The sequence below is a fragment of the Hoplias malabaricus genome, chromosome 4 (genome assembly GCF_029633855.1).
Source record: "Hoplias malabaricus isolate fHopMal1 chromosome 4, fHopMal1.hap1, whole genome shotgun sequence".
NCBI classification, from domain to species: Eukaryota; Metazoa; Chordata; class Actinopteri; order Characiformes; family Erythrinidae; genus Hoplias; species Hoplias malabaricus.
The window spans coordinates 35,964,138-35,980,535 of NC_089803.1; the positions used below are offsets into that span (position 1 = coordinate 35,964,138).

The 16,398-nt window shown below is 38.1% G+C and overlaps 1 protein-coding gene across 3 annotated transcripts in view; it reads right to left on the reverse strand.

Annotated features, from left to right (window-relative positions):
• Positions 1–550: 550 nt before the first annotated feature.
• Positions 551–16,398, reverse strand: part of wnt7bb (wingless-type MMTV integration site family, member 7Bb) — a 33,778-nt gene continuing 17,930 nt past the window's right edge. For all 3 annotated transcript variants that reach the window (XM_066667430.1, XM_066667433.1, XM_066667431.1), the window contains exons 3-4: positions 7,904–8,172; positions 551–2,763 (exon numbers count right to left, since the gene is read on the reverse strand). In XM_066667430.1, coding sequence (XP_066523527.1) covers positions 2,284–2,763; positions 7,904–8,172 — 749 coding nt within the window. In that variant the 3' untranslated portion in view covers positions 551–2,283. The remainder of the gene's footprint in view (positions 2,764–7,903; positions 8,173–16,398) is intronic.

Sequence of the window (16,398 nt, forward strand, 5' to 3'; positions counted from 1 at the left end):
AGCATGTATTGCTGGTGGCATGTTTAACTTTTTCCAACTAGTATAGCAGTACCGACAAATTATAGGAAAGAGAATTCCTACTCTGGGAAGACTCTATACTGAAAAATAGAAAGCTGTTAAAATAATATTTGTGGTTTTATATTAAATATTACAATATTAATTTGCTTTACCATCACATGCCTTGCGGATCCAAAATTGATTTTTTTTCCTGTGCCTAATGGATTCATAGGAAACTTTCTGCACTGTAGCCATCATTTAAATTATGGGAAGTCTACAAATTATATACTGTCATATATTCTGGACTTTATGTAAAATTTTTAGATACTCCTTTTAAAATGTTAGAGATGCCTTTCTATTACCCTTTCTACAGCTGTATGAGAGAGAGAACTTTCATTTGTTTAATGCATGCCATAATCAAGGGACCTGACCACAGGTTATTATGGCCATGTTCTGTGTACAAAATGAAGTCCAAGTCAATAGCTCCTCAGATTTATTGGATTATGATGTTTTTAATGATTTTTATTTCATTCTCATGGCCAGCGGTCATATTAATGGTGGTTGAAATCTCTGAATAAGAGAGCTTTTTCCATCTACATGCATTGGCTCAAATATGATACACAAAATTTATATTGTTACCTTATTAGTGGGAACAATCCTAAATAAGGTCTCAAGACAAGTGAGTGGAAAGCAGGCTTTGAAAAAGGGAATAAGGTGATGACCTCTTATGTAGTGCTGCAGCATCAAGTAACCAATGGATTTTATCCTGTCTGTTGAAGATGGAAAATTTGAGGGAATTTTTTCCCCTTTGGACCTTGAATGCTCAAACATTAAAAAAAGGGAAATGTCAGGTTTATGTTTTGTTTATAAGGAATCAGCAACTCAGAGTCACGCTTAAATCTTATAAAGATTTACATAATGATGTACACATCCACACATAATAGTTTTTTTTCTGTAGTCAGAGCCTGGGCTACATTGTATAAAACAAAAAGAAACAAACAAACAAACAAAAACACTGTTTCAACTGTAGACTTTCTTTGCAATAAATCCCCAAAGTCAGTCAAATGGGTATTTATTATCATTTGCAATGTACCAGAATAGAAAATAATATCAGTGCAGCACTCGACAACACATCCAGCAACATTTTAATTTCATGAGTTGAGGACAGCTTTAAATGTTTTTTATATTTGTTGTTTATATTTATTTGATTATTTGCTTGTTTCTTTGCTATTGTCTAAATTTTAAAAGGTAAAATGATCCAAATTTTAGTGCATAACTTACTGCACACTAAAGCTAGACTACAGCAAAGTAGAACCAATGTTAAAACTGTAAACAGTCCTAAAGAGTGGTTTCTGAATTCAGCACACTGTTAATGATTAAACCATTTTAAGGGAGGTGGGGGGTGGAATTGTCAGAGCATCAGGGGACTTTTTTTCCTTTGGGAGTTCGGGGGGGGGGGTGTTGGGGGAGAAGACGCACACCTTCAGTCATGAGTTTCTACAAAGAGTTTTTTTTTACTTCCATCTCTGTATTTATACACTTAGTATAAAATAAGTAATTTCTACCCGTTAGTGCTTTGCTTATTTAAGAGACTATAACATAAATAAAAAATTTATTTTCAGTGTTCAAACAGACAGTTCCAGTGTGACTGGATAGCTAACATATTATTCCACCACATTCCAGTTGGCAGCTGGAGGCTTTTTGTAGCAATAACTCCACTTTTCAGTCTGCACCGTTTTTGTTTTGTAGTTCCATATTGATCTTTGCAGAGCTAAAGATCACGGCTTGAAATGTTCATTCCATATATCTCCGTTCTTTCTCTGACCCTCCTACAAACGTCAGATTAACTTAACCAGTCTTTTTTTTTTTTCAAACATTTCCAGTCAGTACTGAAATTCTTGCAGTCTTATTTTTTTTTCTTTTGTTGATGAGCTTCCTATGGAATGGAAAATATACATATCCCAGAATGCAATGCACAGGTCCAATGCACAGCTTGTATCCTGCAGTCCTTCTGTTGAGTCAGTGTGGATACATCAGTGCAGTGCAGTGGTAGTTTAAACTCAGCTGAGAGCTGGGCTTGTACCTGCTGACAGAATTTAGCATTTAACCTCTATTGTAAAGCAAATATAAAACATTCTGCTGTGCAAAACAATGCCATGAAGAGCCAATAGTGTAACTTTCCCATTCCATTTTGTGATATTCCAAAAACAATATCTCCCTGTTATAAATCCAACTGTCACCACACTTCTACTCCCAGCTCCCCTGAGAGCTGTCTTTCACACCTGTTCATTTGCAGGTGAACACCTCCGTCCTCTCACTACACGTGTTGCATTTCACAAAGCAGCACCACTGAAACTTGCAGTTACACTGCCACACTTTCGTGTATTGGTGCGTATTGTAGCCTCGGCCACAGCACATGAGGTCACAGCCGTCCGTGAGTGGTGATGTTCGATTACACAACCGTCCCTGCGTCCCCACGCTGCCCGTCTTAGCATCCTCTTCACAATAATTGGGCGAACGCTCAATGTAGACCAGATCTGTTTCTTTGGGTTTTTGATAGCCATGTGTCTTCTTCACTTTAAGAAAGGTGGGCTGGCGCAGTCTGCTTGCCCGGACCACCTCGACATGTACTGCGTTGTTGTACTTGTCCTTCAGCACATAGCCAATGTCTCTGAATTTCGGTAGTGTTGTCCAGCATGTCTTAGTGGTGCAGGAACCTGACACACCGTGGCACTTACACTCTAGTTTCATCTGATCTTCCAGTGCCTGAGAACAGCAATGCAAGAAAAGGTCACTTTACAACAGTTGAGTTTTAAAACTTTACAAAGTAGAGTTCACACCTTAGACTTGGCAACAAAATCAGCTTATTCATGCGTTGCATTCACATGTTTATATTTGGTGTGACCGCCATATTGGGGACTGTTTGACTGGTTTTGACAAAGCCAGAGCATCTCTACTGATTGACACAGATAAACAGGGCTCTATTTACCAACGTGATGCTGATAAATGGGTCAGGGATTCATACTTATATCTAAATAAAGACTAAAAGTGTTGATAGAAACAATAAACAATTTAAATATCACAGTTTTGTTTGAGTAATTACTATGTCCCCAATAAGATGGCTAATCTGTACTGTGATGTCACCTGCAGCCCATGAATACTCTTAAAATTAATGTGTTCCTATATGGTTCCACACTTCAACATACAGTTAAGGAGTAAAATTCTAAATTATAGATGTGGATTTTTAGGTGTTATTTGTTACACATACTCATACTTTTCATTTATCAAAATGAGTTTTAACCAACTTTTAAAAGCTTTTTTTAAGGAAATGTCAATATATTTCTGCAAATTACTTAAAGAAATAAATTCCAAATGCCTGTAACAATTTGAAGGAAATGTTGTATTAACTCACATGACATTTTTATATTTATATGCAACTGTATTTGAATTATAGCTGAATTAAAGCTGTTTTATGTCAAAAACCTCCATCCTCATTGTTTGGAACATTTACATTCTGTACTTTATAATTTAAAAAGCCAGTAAACAAGTCCCTGAAGTCCTAATGGTTGCCAAGAAATTATCAAATACTGATGTAGTGTTCAGTGCATTTTCCAGGGTTAGAAGGGCAGCTAATGTTTTCATTTGATTGTTATGCACACGATGATCTTTGCTTTCTTGTATTTTGCCTTTAGATGTCATATGTCAAAGATGACAAGATACACAGCATATTAAAAGGACACACATTTTAATATGCCATGTAGCAGCTCACAATAGCAACAGCTTTTCCTCTGAAAATCTATTGCTTTTCGTAAGTGGAAACTTTAATTCTTATAGTAATTCTTCATGTTAATTCAAGATTAAAAGCATGCCTCATCTATTCCTTGTTATTTTTATTATGTGCAGTGAGCCTCAAAAACATTCCTGTATTGTCGACATTCATTAATTCATTTTCTGTATCTGCTTCATCCTGTTCAGGATCGCAGCAGGTCCGGAGCCTACCCAGAATCACTGGGCACAATCCAGGAATACACCCTGGACAAAGTGCCATTCAATCACAGGATCTCATACATTATACACATTCATTCACACCTATGGACTGTTTTGAATAACTAATCCACCTACCAGCATATTTTTAACTATGGGAGAAAACCAGAGGAAACCCACACTGACATGGGGAGAACACACCAAATTCTTCACAGGCAGTGACTCAAGGCTTATAATGAGTTTACAACCCTAGAACCCTAGAGGGATCATCAAGAGCCTGATACTTCATCAGTAGGCAGCTCTGCCAGTCTACAGTTATATCAGAGGTGCACTGCTGGATCTTAGTTAAAATGTCTTCATAATCATAAATCATAAATTATCACCCACTCCTAACTTTTCTATGATATGAAGTTGAATTCAGCTTCTTATTCAGCAGCTTTTTCTTCTAAATTTCCAGTTCCACCTTAAATGTTGCAGTAATTGCTTCACAATTTAATGTGGAACTAGAAATTAACTAGATGATAACCAAGACACAAGCATACTTTCATGTTTGTTATGGAGTAAATTTTCAAAATACAATGGTTATCATAGTTTTTAAAGGAGAAAATATTGACATTTATAGTTTTTTTTGTCGGTTGAGGAGCCATAATGTTGATAATTCACAAGGCATTCATAACACTCTTTAGCATGCATCAGAAAATTCTCTATTTGAAGGCCTTGTCCTACCACTTCACGCTACCGCTCTATCCCAACAAGAGTTAAGACACCCCTACCCCTATGCAAAATGGAGGCATATGTCTAAGAAATTTGGGCAAATGGGATTAATGAAAATAAAAAGTGTTTAAAAACTGTAATGACTACTTTATTATGAATAAATACTTTTAAGCATAATTCACCACGCCAATTAAAGGGGATGTCTACAATTGTGGGTAAACGCAGTTCACTCTGGTTGTTTATATTCAGCTAAGAGTCTTTAAAGTTGGAAGAGTATGTTTGAGGGAAAAAAAAACAACTGTTCATGGCTGAAGTTTAACTTGACTGTAGGTTTTTACTCACTGTTTGAATTACCACAGAAACTCATTTGTAACTCAAGTGGTTTAATTTTGTAGCACTTTCATTAATGCAGTTACTCTTCTGAGTTTTCCATCTTAAGTGATCCAAAACATCACAAATAAGTCAATATTACCCACCTATGGAGCAGGAATATAGCAATATCCTCATTTCAGTTCATGCTTTTCAACGAGTAAGGATGTCACGATACCAGAAATGTATAAGTCTGTACCAATATCATTAATATTCCACGATTCTCTATACCAATTTCAATATGATGACAAAAAATAAACTAATGAAACGAATGCATGACAACATAAATGCTTTTGTTTAAAAGTGCTTTTCCAGCAAAAATAAAGGTGCAATTTAATAAATTTTCATTTTGTTTACTGTTTCTAACACAGTACTCTACCCCTTTAAATGGCTGATGTGTTGGAAGGTGGGGGTTTCACCCTGATTGGCTGTAGAGCGAGGCAACATCCCTCAGACCTCTCCTGTATTTAAATAGTCTCAGTAGGAGAAAAGCAGATAGTGAAAGAAATCTAAGCTTTGAAAACATATTTATTGTCTTGATTATTGTTTGTTGAGCTTGTAGCTGCCAAATAAAACCATTTGAGTCGTCCTTCACACTGCTTGGGTCCGTTAGGCACTGAAACCAAATGCTCTCTGCTGAAGTATGGGTCTGTGGAATGCTGAGAGCCTAAGGATCATATTTTAATAGTTTTTTGTACTTTTTGTAAACCTTTTGCCAGTATTCTTTACACATGCATGAGGATTACTAACAAACTTTTTAATGAAAATACTCAAATTTGGTCTTATTTTGAAAGGAACAGCCTAAGGCAAGCGCTGGTATGCTTTGTGTATACGTTGCTTCTGGGCTCTTCAGTTTTTGTGACACAGCGATTTTGTTTGGTCTTTGGACTCAAATGCTAAATATTTCCATATGTAACTGTTTTTTTTTTCCAACCAGTTGCTACGTGTTGGTGTTGTTGTTTTAGCTTTCTCAACCTATTAGATATACCAGTCAGATAAGTATTAACCATTTATGACTGGATTAAACTGATTTAGAAATTTAGTTTCTTTTGAAGCAAAGAATATGAATGCAGTTTTTAAGGCATTGTACTCAAGGTGAATGCTTTAGATGAATCCACATATTTTATCTGTTCTGCAGGTAATAATGCGGCAGTGGTGTTGTGTACTAAGACTATGGCCTAATGGAAATGAACATGAAAGGAAGTGGTGGGAACAAACCATAAAAATGTTTGTAGTATATTATTCTCCAAAGACTAGTGCCAGACCTACATCTGATACTGATGTCTATTAATGTAAAATGTTGCATAAAATATTACATATTTTGGCCAGTCTTTTTTCCAGTGCCTTGACCTACCCTTGCATCAAGCCAATTCTCCATTCCCTGGGAAAGCTGACAAATTAAAATAAACTATTCTGACACAGGCTAGACTATTGTCAGTACATTCTTATAAGAGTAGCTTCATTCTCTGTATTGCTCATGCTTTAAGTGTGCAATGACCTAAAGAACTACTAGCCCATCCATGGCAGATGTTTCTATAGCTCTGTTATAGATCCAAAAGTTCCTGCCCACAACAGGCCTTTTACTTAAATGCTTGCATGGCTGTACACATTTGAGGGATCCGTTTACATTGACTGGGCTGATGTGTACCAGTTTTGCCCCCAATCCTTCAAAGCCAGCTCAAACCACACACACGTCTGATTGCAATTGAAATTCCAGAGCGGCAGCCCTGATCCTGCCCATTGCAAAGTCACATGGTAAATACAAATCCTCTCAGGCTCCCCACCCTCTGCTGTGATGCCACCACTCAACTATTAACATGATGGTCCATTATAAAAGGCAGAAAAAACCCAGCGCACTGGACTGAGGCCTGTGTTTTCAGTGCAGCAGAGAGAGGCTCGCAATAATATCCTGTTACTGACTTTACACTTCATGATTCCACGCAATAGACCGGAGGGGGATTGGAGAGACTCCATTTGGCAACCGCAGGCCTGGCTCTGCTCGGCTAGCTCTTCCAGCTCACACAATAAAGAACAACGTTATTAATTAGATCCATTTGCCACCAGAGCACATTCTGAAGTGAAAGAGCAGTGCTGTTAGGGTGCTTGTTATTTTATGTTCTTGGATGACTAATAACAAACAAACATGGCCAAAGAGGAACAGAGCCAAAGCCAAACCAGTGCTGGAATCAAGAGGATGCCACAAGATGGTGGAGGGAAAACACAGTAATTGCCTAAAGCAAAACAAGCTGTCGAAAATGTCTGACTATTACTTATCAGTCAGAGCCACTCCAAAATCATAGCCTGTAAGCTCTGTTGTGGTGTTTTTGCTGGTATGTTTTCAGCTTGGTGTGCATAAAATCACCTCAAACACTTGTTCTATACAAGCAGAGTGCAAACACAGTATGCCACATGCTGGCTCTAGCACATGCTTAGCCTGCTTTGAAATTTTACCACAGTGGACAGAAGAAGCCATGGCCATGAATCAAACTGATAAATGCTGAAAGAACAAGTAGGAGTCCTGGTTCAGTTCAGGCATGTTTTAAAAGTGTGGCTGAATTTTGGCAGCTCGTCTTGGGCTGCCATAACCACATGCTGGTGGAAACATGGAAGCATTGAGGCTCACTGCATGATAGATTTTTCAAAAATTTTACTCGATAAAAGCCATTCCCTATAACTAACTATAAAATCTGAGTTAACCCCTTTAAGAATTCACATTTGAGTTCCTTGTTACTAAATACTCGGATACTGCCATGTAACTTGCACGTTAGTTTCATAGTTATTTTGTTTATGGTAATATTTTGCCTGTATTACAATGTACATTGTAATTGGTCAAGTATACCTTTCTCCCTGCTTCGTTGTTGTGAAGGTTCATCAGGCGACGGGCATTTTTTTTTATCTCACGGGCATCCACGAACCTCCGGGAGAACTCAATGCCATATTTGATGTCAGCTGAACAGCCTCCCCACTTCCAGCCTTCTTCCTGGTTGTAGCCCTGTTTCTCACGGTCACAGCCACAGTGGCTCATGTTGCCCTGGCTGCAGGCCGACGTCACTGCATGGGCCACCCCTGCGGCTGTGATGGCGTAGGTAAATGCTGCCTCCCTGCTGCCTGGGGGAAAGAGAGATGAGCCTGTGAAATCTACTCCAGTCATCACATCCACTTGTGCTGCACTGTCAATTATAGAAAAATGAAGCATAAATAATGGCCAGTAGGCAGGAACTCTGTGTTGCTTTATGAAGCTACAGCTGCAGTATAGTATAGGAAATTTCTACAACATGCACATTTTATTAAAATTTATAAGATTTTCCTTTGCTAGATGCACTGCCATGTTTCCAGAGCAATGCATACATTTATTTAGAGAGCAGTTCTGATGGGTAAGGTCATAATATGTACTGGCTTCATCACAAAAGGAAGGAGAGTGTAACATGCCATCCAACTTAATATTTTTTGAGGTGCACATGTTCAACCTCAAGCATTTTTCAGTCTAATCTGCCACATTTATAGTATGTAATCATACTGATTTGTTGATTCAGCGAAGGGTAAATTTCTGTACATTTTTTTCAAAGGGGTTTAGAAATCTGGAAAATGTATTACATTTATTATTCGCCATGAAAAAAAACCTGGTTGTTATTTATGCAACAGGTAAAGGTTGTTTTTTTTTTAACGTGACTGCAAAGGGCCCTAACAGACCCTGTTCAACCACCAAGCAATGGCATACTGTGAGTGTGAGAAAGTAGCGTAGGTGCTGTCCAATGTGCTGAATTCCTCAAGCAATGCACCTTGCCAGCTGGCCACAAGAAAGAAGAAAGGTCTCCAGGCCTCCTTTCCTACATAGATGTTGATAAATTCTTAGTGGGTTCAGAAAATGCTGTTAATTTTGAAATGGGTAATATGGGCAGATCTCTATGTGTAGGCATGTAGATATTTTTATGAAATACACCTGATACCTATGTAATCTGACATAAACTTGCAATACTATAGAAACACTAATGGGACCAGACAAGAACATGCCATACTTCACTATACATTATAGGATTTATAGAGGAATCATAGTAAGTCTTATATACTGATGTAGGATTCATAAATATCTATGCTCATATGTTTGTTGCTATTGCTTAATATAGTGCAAATCCAGTGGTTTATAGCCAGGCCTTGTAGATTTGATGTCCACTCTTTTCCTCTGTTGCCATGTTCTGTCTCATCCTCTGCTCTCTCCATTCTCCTCTCTGACTCAACCAGACACTGACTCACAGCATACTGCTCACTGCCATTCTGCTTACCAAGAAATCTCTGAACAGCCAGCTTGTGGTAATACAGCAAACCCACACACACACACATACACAAATGCTTCGACATACTCATGCAAGCATAATTACACACACACACATACACTGCTCAACACACACACCATGCCAAGCGTAATGTTAAAAACATGAGCATATTTGGAGGCTCACAGCGGAAATGATGGGCCGTCTAAGTTGTCACCCCCTGTTGGGTCTAGAGCTCCTGATGCTAGTAATGAGAACATATTACAGCTGCATTCATGAAGTATGCAGTACGTCCAGCAAGCATGAACAATGATTTGTATATTGTTTCCAAAATCTTGTAATTTTATTTAATTTGTTTTCTTATAGATTGATTCACATTGTGTGAACATGTCAAGGGGACCAGAATAATTAACAAATTGCATGTAGCAAATATCAGTGGGTAGACCGATGGAAGAAAATGAAAAAGTGATTTACACATAAATTAACTTTTCAATTTATATTTAAGTCTTTCTTATTTTTCACATCTGCACAGAACGAGGAAGAAAGTTGATGAAAATTTAGTTGTTCATTCAGAAGATCATTCTAGATCTTCTAGATGTTTCTTCTAGATGTGACATAATTTGAACATGATATTACAGTCAATGACAATGGTAATAGCAATTTCTATGACAATAAGTGAGTGGGTGCCCTGATTTATTTAAAGAACAAGGATCTATCAAAGTCTGATATTCACAGCACATGCTTGTGGAAGTGTATCATGGCACAAACAATACAGATTTCTGAGGATCTCAGAAGAGTTGTTGATGTTTATCATCCTGGAATAGGTTACAAAGCCATCTCTCGAGTTTGGGCTCCACCCATCCACATTGAGACAGATTGTGTACAAATGGTGGAAATCCAAGACCTTTAATACCCTCCACAAGAGTGGTCGACCAACAAAGATCACGCCAGAAGCAATAGTTCATGAGGTCACAAAGGAACCCAAGATAACATCTAAGCAAACAGAGGCCTTTCTTACATTGACTAATGTTAAATATTCATGAGTCCACTGTCCTAAGAACACTGAACAACAATGGCGTGCATGGCAGGGTTGCACAGAGAAAACTTTGCTCAATACCAAGAACATTGCTGCCCCTTCCCAGTTTGCTAAAGATTACATGGACATGCCAGAAAGATATTGGAAGTGTTGTGTGGACGGATGAGACCAAAATAGATCATTGTTGTTTTAAATGAATAGAGTTATGTTTGGAGAAAGGAAACCACTGCATTCCAGTTTAAACACCTTATCCCATCTGTGAAATGAAGTAGTATCATAGTTTGGGACTGTTTTGCTACATCTGGGCCAAAACAGCTTGCCATCTTTGATGGAACAGTGAATTCTGAATTATACAAGCAAGTTCTAAAGGACAAATATTCTAAAAACAAATAGATTTAATGTTTTTTAAAAAGGCCATGTCCTGACCTTAATCCAATTGAAACATTGTTGAAGGATCTGAAACAAGCCGTTCAGGGGAGACCCACAAACATTACAGAGTTGAAGCTACTTTGTATGGTGGAATGGGATCAAATTTTTCCAAACCAATGTACAGGAATGTTTATTTAAGTTATTGCTTCAAAAGGGGTAATTCCACATACTGAAAGCAAAGGTTCACATACTTTTTGCCACTCACAGATATGTAATATGATTTTCTTCAAAACATAAATGACAAAATGGGTTTGGTAAAATTGGTTTGATTTGGTTCTCCTAATCTACTTCTAGAACTTGTGTGATAATCTAAGGACAATTTAAGTCAAATGTATGCAAAAAATTTAGAAGTGAACTTCTAAAGGGTTCACAAATGTTTAAGCACCACTGTAGTGTAAGGTTTTTTCATTAGTGTATAGTCATCTGTAAATACGAATCATGGCATGTTAGTTTAGAATGAGGCCTTCCTATTTACAGGGCGTGTTTCCAACAGAGGCTGCTATGTTTCTATAGTAACCCACAACAGACAAACCATCCACTGGCTCTAGAGTGGTTCAGGATTATAATGCTAAAGAGGTAGCTTGGAAAAGAAAGGGATTTTCAGACTGCACCCTCACCGCTAGATGCCACTAAAACTTAAACATAAAAGTTGCGGTGTGTATCTGAAATTAATATTTGGCTTACATATCACCTCCAAACACCAACACCCACCCATCATTGGACCACGCCACCAGCTCTGAAGCCCTTCCTGTTAATGCATTTAAATCTGAAACTATAAATCTATATAATCAAAAGGTATGAAGTTCAGAAATGTCATATAATATAGGTGTATACAGGAACATAGGACATGGGACAGTGATGTACACTGCTGAATAGGGCTTTCTTTCCCAATACTCACTCCTTGCATGGCTCCTGAAATGCTGAATTGAAAAAAAAAAAACTGAATATTCCAGCCCCAAAGCCCTGTTCCAGGAGGAACCACCCTGGGATAGCCTTGTACACTGCCAGTGGAAAACTGGACTGACCAGAAAAACCTCAATTAACTTGGAGCAGTCCAGAGAGAAGAACACAGCATTATTAAACCACGCGGCTAATAGAGTTTAGTGGCAAGTGTCTGTGACAGAGTCCAAGATGAAAATAAAGAACAAATGCTTCACATCAATATGAATCTCTGAAAAATGAAATGATATAAAGCTTTGAGTACTTATCATTTTTCTGTTTCACCTCTTGTCTCTTTCCCCTTCTTTCTGATCTATAGATAGACTCCCTTCACTACTCCATCTGTGGAAAAGGTGGGCGTGCGACTGCGGCTTTCATGACAAGCTGACCACTTTGGCGGAGGAGAGCGGACCACTAAACGGATCTTGTATGACACAGCAGACCAGATTTACAACCAAAGAGAGAACAGTAAGTACAAAAGTACACATTCGCTCTTTCCTGTTGAATTTTGGGACTGCCCAATGTGGCAATGTCCATTTCATTCATGCTTCTTCTGAACTTTAAGGACACCACACTAGACTGACCAAGATGAAAACAACAACAGAACAAGACTACACAATGTTGTTTATTTAAACCCGTTAATGGCATGTCCAGCCTTCTGTTATACCCTTCCAGGACTTGCACTGTAGTCCATGAAGTCACTGAACAATATGCCTCTGAATGTTTATATACTATGTCGCCCTTTCGCTTGAAAAAGTAAAAAATTAATTCCGTAGATGCATTACAATTTCTTTGCTTAAGCAAAAACAATTTACTTTGACTCAGACGTGTGTCTGAAACAGCAGCGTGCCACTTTGTGGCAACACAAATTAGTCAGAGACCAGAGGAAAATTACACACTTTCACCTTAAGGCCTGAGCAAAACTGAGCAATGCATGCAGTAAACACCTACAGAAAATCCAGTGTGGTGGAGGGTTGTTCTTCAGACTGCCGTGAAATAACATAGTGAGTGCTCTGTGACTGTGCCGAGGTTTCTCAAACATTTATTCACTGCTGAAATATCTACCCCTGTGTGTCTCTGACACAACTGCAGTTACACTCATCCAGTTCTTCTCAGTGTAAGCCTGAGCCTGCTGGTGCTTAAATAAATACTAGTGAAAAAAAGTGGCACCCACTGGTGGTTGCAGGGTGCTGCAGGATTGGAGTAATTCATGACATGGTTCTGTTTAACAACATGATACAAAGATTTAGGCTTTTTCATACAATACAAATGCACTGTAGACTATGGTGTAAATAAGTCTGTTTAAAAGATGGCATATTCATTCAGTGCCCAATGCTGAGTCTTGCACACTAAAGCTGTGCATGTAATGCAGTTTACATTGCTTTCTTGAAGCCTGAAAGTCCCTGGCTACAGCAGAGGCAAAAATAAGTCCTGCTTTGTATATTAACGTTAGAGAAACTGATTAATGCACTGCACACTACTGTTTTCCGTTCCGCTTTATGTAGCGTTGCTATGAACATGTGTGCCCAGCAAATTATAGACAAAGTTGTGGTCTATGAGGTTTGCAGCTTGAAGAATTAGCACAGCCATGTTCCTGGTCAATAAAATAATATGGTTTTACCAGAGTGGCATACTTTACAGCAAGCGCTTTGTTAAAGTGTGCTGTGCTGCATGCATGAGTGTGATTGTGTGTGCATGACTATATATATTTGTGTGTGTGTCTGTGTGTGTACGTATTCATATTTTTTTATATCCATACCACAGAGAAGAGGGTGGGAAAAAAAGGGAGCCAAAAAAAGTGAGCTATGTTATACAGTAAAACCTGACAGGCAGGGACCAGGCTAGCTTTAGGCCCCGATGAACTTTTACTGCTTTTTGGTGTATTCTCAACTTTGTGTCTCACTTTATTCAATGCATTAGCCCCTAATCAGACAAACCAGATGTAAAGCAGAAGGACCATTTCATGGCACAGTGCTGTGGCTCTTATTGGATAGAATTTCTGGGTTTTATGGTGGCATAAATGTATGCATATATATTTGTGTATTAGGCACACCCATTTTTTTTTTTTTTTGCTAAAAATGCCATTAAGGACATCTCAGTCCTTAATACTGAATTCATATGTGGATATATGTTTATTAGTGCTGCCAACATTAATGAGTCAAAGCATGTGAATAGTCGGGAAACTTTACATTGTTACATTTTTTAAATACAAAATAATTTTTACATATTTCACCACAAGTTCCTCCCATAATTCACTCATTTTACAGAGCCTAGTGATATATTAGCGGTTTCATTAGGAGATGTAAACACAGCAACTCTCCTCAGTTCAGCAGGTAGATTACATTGTTTTTGCGCTGAAATATGCATTCAGCTAACTCTCACTCTTACCATTTCTCTCGCTCTCTCTTTCTTGAACACACAGCTGATGCGAGAACCCGAACCCTAACCCTCACATAATCCACACATTATTCTTTTAAAAAGTTGCTGAAGCTGGAAAATGGAGATGTGTTATTGTCTGAGCTGTGAGCTGCATGCTGCAGTTCTATCTATTAAAGCTTGTGTCCAAGCTTCATTGTGTTTGATGTTAACTATCTCCCTGAAAATTTTTCTCTACCAATATACAGGTTCTAATTCAAAAATATCTTAATAACTACTTTGAAATATTATAATAAAGTAAAAAGGATAGTTTCATCTAACCAGTTTTTCATGCATACCACTGTACAGGTTTATATGCTTTAACTCCCTTCCAAAAAACATGACAATACTAGCATTTTTAAATTGTGATTAATCACAGAATGTTGTTGTGAAGTACTCTATTAAAGGTTTGAATTGATTGACACAACTAATTTATATTTATATTAGTGTGTAGGGGAGAGCAGGGCACAAACTAACATGGAGTAGAATGTAACATGGATGTTTTATGCACTGCAACACATTTAAGTAGAGCTTACATCCAAGTGTTTTTTGATCAGTGTATTTTTTGTGTGTCATATTATTTAATTATCTTCTTAATGGATGAAGACCTTGTCCCATTTTAATGGGCCAAGATATTAATTATGCCATTGTGCTGTGATAGTGTAACAGGAATTTGAGTCATTTAACATTTGAATCCTTTTAAAGTTGATAGCTTTGTACAAGCCTGTGGAGAAGTTATAGTTGATCTTTTATCACGTATGAAAATTACAGTGCCTTAAATATTCAAAGTGAATGTGATAAAGGGTAAAAGATTGCCTGTTCCAACAGGAATGCAGCCAGGTTCTTTCTGTCCAATCAATGTGGTGCATTCATCTGATTGTGTGAAGCTGAGCAAGCTTCATCTGATCTCCTAACATCCTGTTTCTACGCCTCCACCAGCCAAGCCAACACAGACACACACACACACACACACACACGCAGATCGGCCTGATAACACGTCCTACTCATCTGTCCATCTCTCTGTCCTTCCTTCTATCCATCCGTCCATCTATCCATTTGTCCCTGCAGTGTTCCAGTCGTGCTTGCACTGGCCAAGCCGACAGAGACATACAGAGATTGGATTGATAATACTTCCTATCTTATTATCTATCTATTCTTATTTCCCGGCACCCAGTGTTCAGGCAGTGGTGGTTAATGGGGTGGGACTGACTGGAATAGGGACAAGCAAGTGTAACTGCTTTGTCAGCAAAGTCTCCAGTTTGAATGCTCAATTCTGAAAGCACATATACTCAGAACATAAACGCAGAGTGTTTTTATATGTATATATATTTTTGCCCTAATATGACTCACATCCGATCCTATCAGGGCTGTGTGGACATGTCAGATCTGATTTTATCAAGTCAGATTTTGAGTTACTTTCATATGTGCTCCTACATCGGATACATAACTGATTCATGGGCATGCGTTATCTCATCCTAATCGTGTACAGTCGATGAGCTGTTTGCTGTCCTCTTGTGCAAAATGTGATACACACATGAGTTACTAATGTGTCTCTTTTTCCAGTTTTACAACAATGAATCGTCTCATAAATATGTTTTTGTTGTTGATAAAGGAGGCGATGCATAAACATAACAACGTGGACATGCTTGCTGTCTCAGAGATAAATTTCTCCACATTAAATACAGATACATGCCACTTACATTTATGAATATAGACCCTCAGGACAGCCCAATCTGATCTGAGCAAATCAGAATTGATGAATGAGGCTCATAACGTGAACGCAGCCTTTTTTGTTTTCTACTTTCTCATTCTCTTTAATATGTACATTTTATTCCAGAAACTTGGCAGGTAGCAAACTCTCTTAAGCTAACGATAGTAATGCTTGCTACAGGGCCTTATTTTCAGCATCTTATTGTAAGCAGTCCAACCAAATCTAAAAGTTTTCCTGTCTCAAGAAACTCACGACTCAAGACCCAGACCACAGCAGGTTCTGCTCAAGTTTTTCTCAGGAACTGCTCAAATGGACTGTAATAGCAGTAAAGTGCTTCTGAAGTGTTTTAAGTATAGGTCAATTTAATATTTTAACATGTGCTTGACACTGTCTCTCCACATTGTAACAAGGGAAATAAAGCATGATAAATGATTTTGAAGAAGCCACATAAATTATGGTAACATAAGGGCAATGAACAAATTGTTTAGCAAAGTTATATATGCAAGGTGTTGTATTTGGGGCTCCTGCTTTTACGC